The following is a 14,151-nucleotide window of genomic DNA, read 5'->3' as shown; positions in this document are numbered from 1 at the left end:
GCAACTCAGATAGAGCCCTTCTTTATGCAACTCGCAAACGGGAGTTACATTCTTAGAACGGATCACAGATGTTGTGGCCTGACGCCAGGGAAAAGTTATCTAGTACAAGTAACGTCCATGGTCAAATGTTGTATGCAAGCATTGTTCCCGAGCGGGCCTCCAGACATAGTGACTCCCCTCTGGCCTCGTCTGAATCTCTATTCTATACGAATTGATACATTAAGCAAAATGAAATCTGTACTTTTACAGACAACAGTGCCTATAACGTCATCTAAAGAGACGTATGATCTTCTAGTCGCAAGGACGGCTACTGAGGTTCATGACCTTTTATCAACAAATTGCCCCGTGCATTTCGTAGAAATGTTCAGCCAACTCCTTAACATGTCTAGTGCAACAAGCATCCCAGGCATATTTAAGACAGTCTTTACGGGACTGCTAACACCCTTCCAGGCAATTTTGGGAATCTTTCCTAATTTTGTGCACTCCATTTTTGGCGGCATACCATTATTTTTGGGACTCGTCGCAGGGATTCTATTTTTGACCCTCCTGCTACGTTATGGCAAGCCTCGGCTCAGACATAGCTCCCATGGGAATGGAAGAGACAATCCTAGCAATGCGCTACAGGGACAGGATAACTAACGTCCTTGGATTGGCCAGGCTGAGAGATCTAAACATGACCTGGTTCCTTTCATTCAGACCGATATGGCAAAATTGCATTTTACCTGTGCTACGGTGTATGCTTTGTGGCGATGAATGCGTGTTGGACATCTGTCTTTCACTTCCATCAGCAGTACCAATGGACGTCGATACTTTGCTCAGTCCAATAACGGCTCACGCATTGTGTTGTCCCCAGCGGCTGCCAATCCTGATGACGGCATTTGTGGAGACTCCTATACTACAGCCAAGTGGTAACAGTGGAGCGAGTGACAAAAGCAACATCATCCAGGTACAACGTTCTGTGAGCATTGCTGGTCCTGCCTTCGATGACAGCAATCATTCTCACACCTGCCAAGTTACAGCGCTATCTAATTTGGTTGAACTATCACCTGAATTTGTAGACCAGTTCTTTGAGAGCCTGTCTGATACGATGTTCTCACCCATAGAGAAACAATAACTTTGAGAAGCTTTTCCGACACACAGCGTTCCCATGAACTCTGAATTTGGCCTTCAGTTTTGATCAACAAAAACTGCCAAGAGCTTTGGAAATCTATTTTCTTTGAATTGGACAATTTTTCTAATATTGACCTTTTTTGGCACGAACAAATTCTTTGCTTAACGTAAAAACTATTCTTAGAGAACAGAAGCTTCACACTTCTATTTCTAAACACATCTAGAGACATAACAACATTACACCAGCCTCTAGCACACATGTTATTACAATGCATTTTTATGTGATGATTTATCTTGCCTTTCTTCTGTCAGAGATACTTCATGTGTAATTCCTTTTGCATAATCGTTCATTGATTTCATATGCAATAATTTTTTGAATGATTACTATGCTTTAAAAAACGTACAGTACCTAAATTCCATGTATTACAAGTACGCCTATTTCGAATGCATTTATGTATTTTGGGGTGGGCAATGTTACACATGCATCTAATTGCTTTAGTTTTAGTAATTTTGATGGACATTAACCCGTGGAGTGGGTGCTGCGTGTTTATCTAGGTTTCTGATCGATACTGTGACCTTATGCCCCTATTCGGCTATAAATCCATTTATTCCCTATCTTGGCATAACCGTTCAAGTGCGATTTTCTGAAAAGTCATCTCTGGCCTCACACGAACAGAGCCACATTCCAGCATGACTCTCTGCTACTTCCTTTGCGACCAATTAGTGCAATGACAGTGCAGCAGTCCCTATCTGATATTCCTAGATAACACTCCGAGTTCTTCAACAAGATAAAAACTTAGCAAACCTGGAAATCCCCGCTTGCTATGTTTTGATTAGTAATGGAACTCTAATGAGCAACTGATAACTATCACTTCCTAGTGACATCTTTAATTGACGTCTTATGTCCAGCAAACTTGCGTCAAACCCGGCACCTGTCAGGTATAAATATTACCAACGTTGCCTTAAGCAATGTTCGTTGCCTGTTGCTGATGCCAGCTGCCTGCATGACCCTGTGTTCGTAAATCTAGCACTCTGTCGCTGCAGCCTGCTATCCTGTGGTGGTGAAGCTGCTGATTACCATTATCGCCGCTACAGCGCGAACTATGGTGCAGTACGCTTAAGGAGCTGAACAGCCGTCCTCTGCGAAGACATCCAGCAGATTCCAGCTGCCCGCGGACGCTGTCCCCCCTCCTTCCTCGACGCGCTGAAGAGAAGCCGCTGCCTTTCTCGTGCAGAGAAATCCAGTCACGGCGCTTCCGGTTTACCCTCGCGGGTGACTGGGATATCGAGAGAGACCCCTGAAGGAGATACCAATCCTCCATCATTCTATTCAGAGGTATGGTGTTGACTAAACCCTTAGACGAGAATTCTTGAAACAAACCTTGGCAAAACCAACTTAACTTAAAGCTACTTACTTACTCTCCTTTCACGTGTTAGGCTTAGGTCAGGCACACTGGGGTAGGCTTAGTTAGAAGCACCAGTTGAGTATGTTAGCCTAATGTATATATGACTGTATATATGTTTTATTACTTTTAAACCATTGTATGGCTAAGAAACCATATCAATGCTTTTACAGTTCTATTTCGCAATACTTATCTTACTGTACGTACTTTATTGCAATTGTGGCAATACATTTCTCTTGTACGAGAAGAAAGACTGTTCAATAAATGTTAACCCTTTATTGACAAACGCCCGTCTCTCTATTCTCTACATACCGTGAAAGTAAACTGCACTAGACTGACAGAGTGAAATCTATGTCTATTGTTTCACACGACCCTAGAGATTGACTCTTGATCTGAGGAGCAAAGTTGTCATGTTGCACGGTTGTTGGAAAACTGAATCCCTTCTTGTCTGTGCCAAGGAAGCTGATCACTTCCTATGCAGAGAAGAAAGTTTCCAGTGACCTCCGAGCTAGTTGGTAACACAACCCAATTAAGTTTAGCATAGTCAGTGGAGGCCTGGAATATCCGCAGTTCCACGTCGATACTACTGTTTATGTTATTCCAATGCGCAGGGCCTAGTGGGAAACTAGGAACTACACTACAAGACTAAGTGGTGTGGTTGGATGAGATGCTCACACATTTGGTCGCACCCTGGTCTTTTGTCATTGAGGGCAGATGTGCATAGACACATCCATACATAATTTCAAAAACATAAAGGACAGTGGAAACTTCCTAGTTTTAGCACCTAACACAAATTACCCCCAAAATGTTTTGAGTCGACCCTGATAGTTTGTATGGGCGAGGTGTGTGCACACTGGTCAACACCCACTGTCACAATGATAGTTCATCCAAGAACTTATACAGTAAGAACAAGAAAGCAAAGGTGCACCACACAATTATGAAACTACAATGTTAATAAACACAGACGTAGATTTTCTTAGTCGTGATTTTTCTTTTATTCCAAAACAAGTGTACAGGCAAAACACGGGTGTTCGCAGCCGACGCGTTTCGTCCTCAAGGGACTTCTTCCCTCGGGAAGGAAGCCGTTTTTTGCCGTGGTGCGATACGAAGAAGGAGGATACAGGGACCCTAGGACTTTAATAAGAGTCATCCTTGAGGGAATTATCGTTTTCCTATTTATCCTCCTTCAAAAACTTATCTATATAATCCAAAGAAAGATAGAATACAACAAAAAAACTTTTCGTAGACGATTGAAAATTTGACTACTTATTCGCATTTACAGACAAGCCTAGGGTTTCCCTATACTCTAACTTAAAGATCGGTTAAAACACCCTTCTACAAAGAACTCACTATGCAGGACGACGACTTGTATATACTCTAAGCAATTTGCCCTGAAGAAGTCCCTTGAGGACGAAACGCGTCGGCTGCGAACACCCGTGTTTTGCCTGTACACTTGTTTTGGAATAAAAGAAAAATCACGACTAAGAAAATCTACGTCTGTGTTTATTAACATTGTAGTTTCATAATTGTGTGGTGCACGTTTGCTTTCTTGTTCTTACATCCATACATAATCTCTGATCACTTCAATGATGTTGCCAAGAAAGTGACATTTTCAGGCCATCTGTTTGATTGTCTGTTTGAAAGTCTGAAATTCCATTCCACCTGCTGTTTGCTTCATTACCTCAATCCTTGCAATCAAACGATAGCTTTAACAAATTCTAGACGTTCCCTTCCTTCCCTCCTCTCTCCTTTGAAGCCTGAAACTTGAAATTTGTAGCAACAGTTTTGGAGCATAGACATACATCCACTAGTGTTCACTTTCTTCCTATCATCTTCTCCTGATCCGAACCTGTGAACTCACCTCCTCATATACTTTGCTCTACACACCCTTTTTGATTTTTTTCACCTCCAGGTCCCTCCCTCTGGCTGACAATGGCCTGGCTTGTAATTTTCCAGTCTGAGCAAGAATGAAGTGGGCAGAGCTTATGACCTACTGATTGGTTACTTTGACATATAAACTTTGGGGCAGTGGCAGGAACAGTGAAATGGCTTGAAGTCCTTTTTTAATGCGTAGATGCCTCTCTTGCGGTCACCCTCAAACTCCTTAATCTATATATCAACAACGGATAGAGTTGCCACTTGACTAGTATTGTACCAGCCTGGGCAGTATTTTCATATCAAGACAAAAAGAAAAATCAGGAAAATATCTAAAATGTGGTATTATTTCCCACATGTAAATATAAACTTAAAACAATAAATTCAAGTTGAAAACATGTCAAAATAATTTTAATGCTTCTCAGACTATTTATAATTGTTTTAAAGAAAACCCGACCATGAAGGTTGTGTGAAAAGGAATAAAGAGGATTTTATACAAACTGCTATTCAAGTATTAGAACATTGGAATGTTGAGCGCTCCATTAAGGACAGTGGAGTACTCTGGACTTCTAATGGCCGGTAGAAGACAGGAGCATCAACATTCCAATGTTTGTTCACAGCTGTTGCTGTGAAAAAAGGCCACACGGAGCCTGAGGGGATTTCAACTCCCTCGGGTTCCCAGAGGCCTTTATTTTACAAATTAGAACATTCTGCGCTCTAGGGGTAGAATGTTCTAAAAGTCTTGGGGCCAGATGTACGACCATTGGAAATTGCGACTCGCAATTTGCGAGTGGCGATTTCCAATGTACAACAGTGTCTGAGACACCGTTAGCGATTCCCAATAGGGTCGCAAATCGCATGCCTCATGAATATTAATGAGGCTGTCGCAATTTGCCACCCCATTGGGAATGGCGGGCACTCCCAGGGATGGTGGCCTGCTGGGGTCAGCAGACCTACATGTCTGGGACTGCTTTTAAATAAAGCAGTTTTTTTTAATGCAGCCCGTTTTCCTTAAAGGAAAACGGGATGCATTTTAAAAAAAAATTAACTTTGCAGTTTCATGTTTTAAGGGAAGGCAGTGGTCCATGGGACCACTGCCTGCCCTTAAGAAATGTTTGTGTATGCATTCCCAAAGGGGAATAGCTACTCTAGGGACCCCTTCCTATTTGCGAGTGCTTTACCACCCTCTGAGAAGGGGGTAAACTGTAAGTGTTTTGCGACCACAAAAACATTCTTACATAGCTGTTGGGGTCGCTATTAGGAAGGGAACGCCCCTTCCTAATAGTGAGCCGCTAAACATTATTTTACGACATGGCCCACAGGATTTTTGCATGTGCAAATGGGTCTAAAACCCATTTACGCATGCAAAAATCAGTCGTACATCTGGCCCTTAGAGCCCATCCTAGCGGGCTCTACCGGCCATTGAAGGCCCATTCCCTTGTTAAAGATCCTCGCCTTCAGCTCGGGCCTTTAACACTAGAATGGGCCTTTAATGGTCAGTAGGGCCCGCTATGTCGGGCTCTAAGGTTATATCAGCGTCCGGCCTCCAAGAATCCCAAAACACACACACGTGGTAAATTTACTCTCAGCAAGGTTGTAACCAAACAGGCCCTGGATCAGGCGTGCAGCTTCCCTTGTTATTCATTTACGGGCCTTGGTTATTGATTTTCTTCTATCCCCTTATCTCTCTCTATGACCATCTATCTACATATCTCTGGTCTCTGCAGCCTCCTGAGGGCTGTGCTAGAAACAATTCAGTTAGTGTGGTCGTACTACAAAAAAAATAGATAACACATAAGGAAGTCAGTATACATCAAATATGTTGTGTGTGAGGAGAGAGCGGATTAACAAATGGATAAATACATAATCCTAAAATCCATGAGGCTATGAACACACTTCACCATACAACGTCACGTTTTTGCGACGTCACGTTTTTGGGATGATGTTAACATGTAAGAGTAGCTGGCCACCAATTGTATAATGACAATTGTGGTATACATTTTTTAAGAATACTACAAACTGAATTTGCACCTTACCTTTATTAACACATTGTCGAAGCTTGTAGGATTCATGACGTCGTAGCAAATTAATACTATGTTTGCACACTGATATGAAAGCGGGCGCAGTCTATCATAATCCTCCTGACCTGGAACAAAAAAAGCATTGCTTGTGAGGAATTATTAGGGACATTTAGCAATCTGAATGCCTAACACAAGTTTAAGACTTCAGACTCTGTTATTTGTGTTCCAAAGAAATTGAGTCATCATGCTGGAAGAAGCTAGAGATTACAAATCAATCACAGAGCTTGAGATGGGGCAATAACTAACATTATTTCCCTGCAGTCAGTACTGTGTGAGTGTCAAGATGTCTTCGTAGAACGGCTGCAAAAGGAAGGGCTTTGAGGCAGTTCACAAAGGGTTTTTCCAAGCTGTAACTGAAAGGCTCCCAGCTACCAGTACCTATAGCAAACCCACGTTTACATGGAGGATGAGTTCCCAAATCCCTTGAGTAATGGATGTCATGTGACATCACACACACCTTGTCATATGTTCCGTGCAGGCCCATTATTGTTTTCCCTATGTTAGTATGAGCAAGTTGCATTCCGCTCTCTGCTTTGTGCACGTTACTATGCAAACATATTTTGTTTTGGGCCACACTGAACTTTCACACCGAACCTGCTGTTGTTTTTGAGTTCTGTTCTTTCCTGGGATTTAGTCTAAACTCCATAGACATGGTCAAACAACAATGCCCCTTGTTATTTTGTTCTGGTCAGGCTCTAGCACCTTGACAAAACACACAAAAGCAGCTGTTGTTTGGGAACACGTACTTTTGTCATATAACTATGCACAGATTGGGTAACAACACACTTGGAGAGGGATCTTTCCAAGGAAGAGATCGTAACAGCACCTCAGACGTAGAACTTTCATCTGTGTATGCCAAGGTACAGGGTCTGCTGCCGACACACAGAAATCTTCTGATATATAATCGTTTTGATTGAGTAGAAGGTGAGGGGGTTTAGGCTGCCCTGTCTTATATAATGACAGCTCCTTTTATGATTTATGGACTACTATGCAGACTGTGTTATTCTTAGGCATTTTCTTGCTTATTATGGCACCTATACTGCATACTAGAGCATTTTAGTTAAACTAAGCATTTTAAACTTTTCTCGTGTCTCTGTCAGATCTTATTGTGGAGTAGTCAGAGTGTGAGAGCGAAAGGGTGTGTCCTATAATCGTGATTCCTGAGAGGGTTGGGAGTGTTGTGTTCTGGTGTCTAATCTAAACTGAGTGAGTAGGAGGACAAGTGAGACACTATAGCTAGTCGGTCCTGGGCACATGGTTACTAATGTGGTAGGATGACTCAGTCCCTGCTTTCTAAGGTTCTATGGTCCCAAGCATAGTTCTGTGCCTACACAGAATCCCTGCAACAACCTTGATCTCCAATGACATGATAGGAAGTGACGTCATATGACCTTTTCCTGTCGGAGGAAGTAATGTTACATAAACTTTACTCTAATTACAATTTAGGAAGTGTTGTCATTTGAGAAAACTCAAAAGGTGCAAGACTATAAAAATAACCCCAAAATTACTTATGCAGCTTAAAGTCTATTTTAGTAATCACCTATATATTAACTAGCATGCTACCATTATATGACAAGGGTGAAACATTGATATTCCAGCTTTACACACAGTAAGTACCCAGGTAAGGCAATCACATGTCCATGCAGAACATGGGTGTCTTAAGTACAACCTTAAATTCCCAGGCATAGCCATCATATGCTCATTCACTGCACCAAATGCCCCAAATGCACGCACAAAGTCCTGAATGCCCAGCACAGCAGTCATAAACCGAGGTGTAGCTTGTGACATAATAAAAAAGGTCTAGATATAATTTACAAAAATATTGATCCATTGGGTGTCTATTTGTTATATCTTTTTCTCCTTTGGGGATATATCTTTGTAAACAATAGTCAGGACACACTACTTGTGTCAATCGATATTTAGGCAATGATTTTCTGGTACTACACCATTGTCTCGTCTCCAAAGCACATAATAAGAGGCAGGACTTTTATGTTTAACCTATGCCACTGGAGATGTGCTTTGCAGCAGGATTTGGAGTGTCCTCATCTCTGTCCACAGACAGATGTGTTGGTTTCACTGTTTTAGCCCTTAAACTCCAGCACCTCCACTCCTATCCCCCACTCTGCATGCCAAGATTTTTCAGCAGTGCCAAGGAGGTCTTGGACTGATCTTAAAAACACAATAAATAAAGAAGCCTTTAGAAGAAGGGCAGTCTATGTAACTAAGGGAGTGACCAAAATACATGTTGGAATGTCATGTGTCCTTGTGTTCTTATAGATTGAGCATAGCTTCTGGCCTCATTACAGGGCAGCTTTAATACACACTAGGGGCCTGGCCCTGATAACAGGATTCTGTATCGGGTGAGTTGAGCTTCATGTAGGCGCTGGACATCCAGGTTTGGATAATGTGTAAACAGTGTTTGAGGCATTGGATGTCTAAAGCAGAGGAGGTTTTCAAGTAGAGTTGTGTATCATCGGCATATTGGTAAATCTTGATGCAGTTATATGTGAGTAGAGCACCAAGCGACTCAATGTAAAGACTGAGCGTGACAGGAACAATGTGGAACCCTGGGGGACTCCATACATGATAGGGATCTTTTGTGGCCTGGAGGTGCCCATGTAAACACACTGGTGCTTTTTTGGAACATCCTGGATTGTTCACTCTGCAGACCATTTACCTCATTGATAAGTGCTGAGATTCTCTCTCTGTTATACATTCCAGATGTCCTGTACCATTGTTATTTAACTTTTTCTTATACTGTCTAACTTTCCCCCAATCTGATTTCTCAGTTGACCACCGACCACTTGTCTGTTACATTTTCTTTGATAGTAACTGCATACCCTTTGAATTTACATAGCCTGTTTGGAGTTTGTATGCTGGCCTCTATGCGCTTCTACTCCCCCCTTTTGTATAGTAACATTCATAATATGCCTTATCCTCCGTTATTCTTTGCCATTCTAGCCTAGCATGCCCCTCTGTTCCGCAAGGATCTACAATTTCACCAACGCTCTTCAATAAATACATGGACCCACTCACTGAAATCCTTAAACAATCATAAATCTCGTACCACATGTATGCCAGTGATACTCATCTGTACATCAAACTCTCCTCTCAAGAGAATAACAGGAGGCTGGTTGACACCCTAAGTCAAACACAGGACTGGCTGGCACACAACTATCTAAAACTAAATCAGCTGAAAACCAAATTAGTTATTTTCTCACCAGCCCTTAGATCCCACCAAAACAACTATGGCCTCTTAACCTCAAATCAGTAAACTGCACTCCAACCATCTGCGACTCTGTAAAATCACTAGGCATCCAACTAGACTAAAATGTAGACATGCAAACTCACACACAAGCAGCAACCAAAAGCTCTAACCTACATTTGTACCTGGTAAGAAAACTAAAAAGCTTCATACCGCTAGGTGACCTCAAAATGGTGGCTCAACCTCTAGTGCTCTCAAGACTGGACTATGGGAATGCACACTAATAGTTTACCCTAAAAACAGCCTAACCACAATAAAAGCAACAATACATTCAGCAGCAAGACTTTTAATAGGCACACGTTGGTACAACCACATTTCCCCATCTCTCAGAACCCTTAACTGGCTCCCGGATGAAGCTAGGATCCAACTGAAGGTGGCTTGTATAACACACAAAGCTCTACACAATTCTGGCCCTAAATAAATGGCGAGAAGGATCAAGCTATCAAGAGACGGAAGGGATTAAAAAATCGCCAAATCCCTAATACTAGAACCCGACAGTTTAAAAAAAGGAAAACACAGGGCCACACTTTCACCGGATCTGCTCCAAAAATATGGAACTCCCTACCACCCTCAGCGAGAGCAATTACCTCACTCAGGCTTTTCAAAAAGGAATTTAAAGCTGTAAAACTAGGAAAATAGCTGTCATAAGAAAACTATGTTGAAACTGTCATTCACTTATTTCATAATGTACCCTATTGTTTTATACCTTATGCTCCGAACTCTATGTACAGCGTTTCTCATTTTATATTGTATCCTATTGTTGTATGCCTTGCTCCTCTAATTCTTTGTAAAGAGTATCTTAAGTGACAGGTGTTTTTAATGTACTGCAACCCTCTTCAGCTCTTTCTTGGTACAGCGCTCTGATACTGTGATGCTCATGTTCACATTTAATAAAATACAAGAAATTAATATGAGTCACATTCTTCTGCTTGTACTGGGCATACGGGCAAATGGGTTCACTTGTTTATACTTCACTAAAACGCCTGTACAATAATCTCCCTTTTTGCTTCAGCCTTAGTTTTAACTACAAACTGCACGTGATTCTTGTTTAGCTGCGAGCTCGCGACGCCAATTAATCAGGGGAGGCGAAATAGACATAAAGTTGGGGAGGCAGTCACCAAAGGCCGACCTCCAGTTATAAATCGGTCTTGCTCTGTTGCGCCAATTGCTCAGAGGGTTTACCAGGGCTGCTGATTGTCTGGTTCAATCGATTCCGCCCGCTCCGCAGCTCGAGCGGAACCTGGCGCTGTCGAGCACCATTGTGCGCGAGGAGGACGTCTAATGATTTATTCACACCTTGAACTCAGCCCCTTTCTTCTTTGAAACAATGCACTTCATGTTAACTTCTTCTCTGCTAGGAGCTGGAAGCTCATGACCAATGACATAAGCTTTACTAGTGCCACGCATAGACTGACTGACAGACAGAAGGCTTTGATGGGGCAGTACCAAGGCCACACAGTGCACCGCTGGTGCCAGTGGCTAAGGACACGCGAGGGGACTTCAGTCGAGAGTGAGTATCTTCATGAAGAAATAGGGCTTGCATGGTCGTAGATTCAGCAAACTACCAGCGGAAGCGGAAGTAACATCACAAGCTCTTTGACCACAAATGACATTACAGAGTTGACCCACTGTCCCGCCCTTAGCTCTTCATTAGCCTGACATTTGCTACTGAGGGGCTAGAAGAAGGACAAAGACTGGAAACTAAAGAAAGACAACAGGGCTCAAAAATCCCTGTTAACTTTCTGTTCTGCAGCCTTCTTCAGGAACTCTGAGATCAGGGCTAAGAAGGCCAAAGACTAGGGTGACCAACTGGCATGGGTGTGCAAGGACAGTGAGTGCAAAAATTCAGGACAAAGGGTCAAAATTCAGGACACAAATTCAGGACAGAAGGTCAGAATTCAGGACGAAAATTAGGGACAAAAGGTACGTTTTGCATTCACATCAGAGGGAGTCGCACAATAGTGTATAAGTAAATAGACAACCAACACAAGCACAGGTCAAAATACGTTTATTTTAGGTTGAGAGAACCTTGTGCTCACTGCATCTGTTTTGTATGCGAGTGAAACACACCTGCGTTTGCATATTAAAAAAAAGGTGAAGAAAAAGATCAAAGCTGAAGGCTTCTCAGATCTTACATGCCCCACTGATAAAAAAAAATCACCAGATCCGAAATGCTGTCACTGGGCAGAGAGGCGCATTATCCTTCTGTATGTGATAATTACGCCAACATACAGAATGATAATGGGCCTGATAGCAGTCTGGGCCAGGTGGGGGAGGGGCTGCTGCAGGCCACAGATCACAGCAGGAGTGTGAGCTGGCCCCTGCAGTGAGAGTTACAGGCTGCTTGCAGGGGCAGCTCATGCCAATGTCTGAAATTACGGACAAAAGGCGCCAGTGGAAGAAACCCTTATGGACAAGAGGCCCAAATTACGGGCAGTCTGTGAAATTTACAAACGGTTGGTCACCCTACCAAACACAGTTGTGGCGCAAACTGCAACAGCTACCCTAATTGACATTCATGAGTGTTTGCCTTTAAGGCCTTGTTCTGGTTGAAACCCCCCCATCTTCTATATCCAAGTGGGATGTATGTCGTTACTACGCATGCTTTTACAACGCATGCCTTTACCACGCAGGTTTATCAATGCAAGTCGTTACAACGACTTGCGTTGGGGGGGGCGCTGGATAGTGAATAGTTTAATTTACTATTCCAACTCCAGTCCCCGTGGATAGTAGGGAAGGTTTTGGATAGTAAATTAAACTATTCCCTATCATACAGCGCCCCCCAGCGCAAGTCGTTGTAACGACTTGCGTTGTAAAAGTTGCGTGGTAAAGGTACTGCGTGGTAAAAGTTGCGTTGTAAACGCTGTTCCCCATCCAAGTGTAGCACTTTCTAACACCTGGTATGCTCCTCACAGGAGAGCGCAAAGGTCCCATACAATAGTAACCGTAAAGAGCGGTACAATGTGTGGTGTGAAAAGGAGACACTATCTCGTCCCCAAGGTGGTGAATCTTTTCATGTGCATGAGGATGAAAGCTACCTGCAGCCTTCCACTGGGCATGGGGACGGGTATGGAACAGTGCTGCCATTTTGTTTAAGTGCCGAGAAAATAAACAACAGCACAAATACCATAGGCCAACTTCCGCTTGAATATCCACCCGTTCATTTACAGAAATAACTGGAGACACGTTTATCAAGGTTAAACGGAGAGGAGAGGGTCGATTTTTGGAGCGACAGATTAGTCTCACACAGAGTACTAGGAAAAACTCCAGGTTATGTTACCCAAGCACATATAGGAAGAGCAGTGGTGTATTTCACTTGCACTGGCCATCATGGCTTCAGGCGGACATTACAGATAAATAGAGCTAGGGGCTTCCCACCGATTTGACAGATCCTAGTCCAGGGTGGAAACTTCCCAGTTAACCTCTAACTTGAATCCCTCCAGCCCATGTCTGCCTCCCCAACCCATTGCAGCTGGGTGGATCTGTCTAAGGTGGGAGGACACAGCTGTCTTGGCTGGTTAGTTGCCAACGGGGAAAATACCCCTTTCTGGCATTACTTGGGTTCTCCCATTAACAGATTGCTGTGGGTCCCAGTGGAAGATTCCATGGTACTTGCAAGGCATGCTCCCAGATTATGGGGCAGGAGGCTTACTGGGCTTTGGTGGGGAATGCGCAAGTACCCTAACCCACCCAGATAGCTAGCGTCACCTACTTTGAGTTACTGATGGACCTGTTTACTCCGCCCAAGTAATCTGTTTTTCTGTGACTGTGTCCACAGTGAGTTTGTTACCTCCCCTGGGTGGGTATATTCATGCACCTTTGCTAATTATGGTTTCCGGACCCTTGGACATTTTCTGGTCGCTCCAGTCCCTAGACACTGTCCCAGAGGGAGAGGGCGCCGTGTGCTCCTGTGTGTGGTTTCATGGATGTAGGGTTGCCAGCTGTTGGGAAGGTACCAGTGTACAGGGTGCAAGGATTCCCCTTCAATGACAGCAGTGAATGCAGATGACACTGAAGAATGTATAGGAAAGGTGACCTGACCGGAAGTCTCCTAACACGTCAGTTTCACCTTCTCTTTCATTGCTGCCAGTTTACTGGGACCTTCCGGTTTCCATGACTCATGTTTTTTGTCCAAGGGCTGCTTGCTGTCCCTCAGTCAATGGCACAAGGAATGTTAAGTGCCACTCTTCACATGAGAACTTGACTCCGAATTCTTCGCTCTCAGTCAGGGGTGAAGAATATTTAAAACAATGCGACTCAAGTCATGAAACCAAATACACGACTTAAACATAGGGTTGACGCCTTCCCAAGAGAAAAATACCCGCCATTTGTTGGTGTTGTAAGAGTCTGCGACGGCCTGGACGTGTTGTTAAATAGTTCTGCCAACAACATGACTTTTCTGCCTTTGTCTACTTTA

The 14,151-nt window shown here is 43.3% G+C and overlaps 1 protein-coding gene across 1 annotated transcript in view; it reads right to left on the bottom strand.

Moving 5' to 3' along the window:
- The window catches only part of LOC147660705 (rho-related GTP-binding protein RhoF-like), a gene marked incomplete at its 5' end in the record, with an annotated part of 77,097 nt that extends 70,563 nt beyond the window's left edge, over positions 1-6,534 (bottom strand). The window contains one exon of the mRNA XM_086951523.1: positions 6,425-6,534. Coding sequence (XP_086807649.1) covers positions 6,425-6,534 — 110 coding nt within the window. The remainder of the gene's footprint in view (positions 1-6,424) is intronic.
- Positions 6,535-14,151: the final 7,617 nt, after the last annotated feature.

This window comes from Lissotriton vulgaris, unplaced genomic scaffold (assembly GCF_964263255.1).
Source record: "Lissotriton vulgaris unplaced genomic scaffold, aLisVul1.2 SCAFFOLD_2916, whole genome shotgun sequence".
Classification (NCBI taxonomy): Eukaryota; Metazoa; Chordata; class Amphibia; order Caudata; family Salamandridae; genus Lissotriton; species Lissotriton vulgaris.
This window is presented reverse-complemented; position numbering and strand designations above follow the sequence as displayed.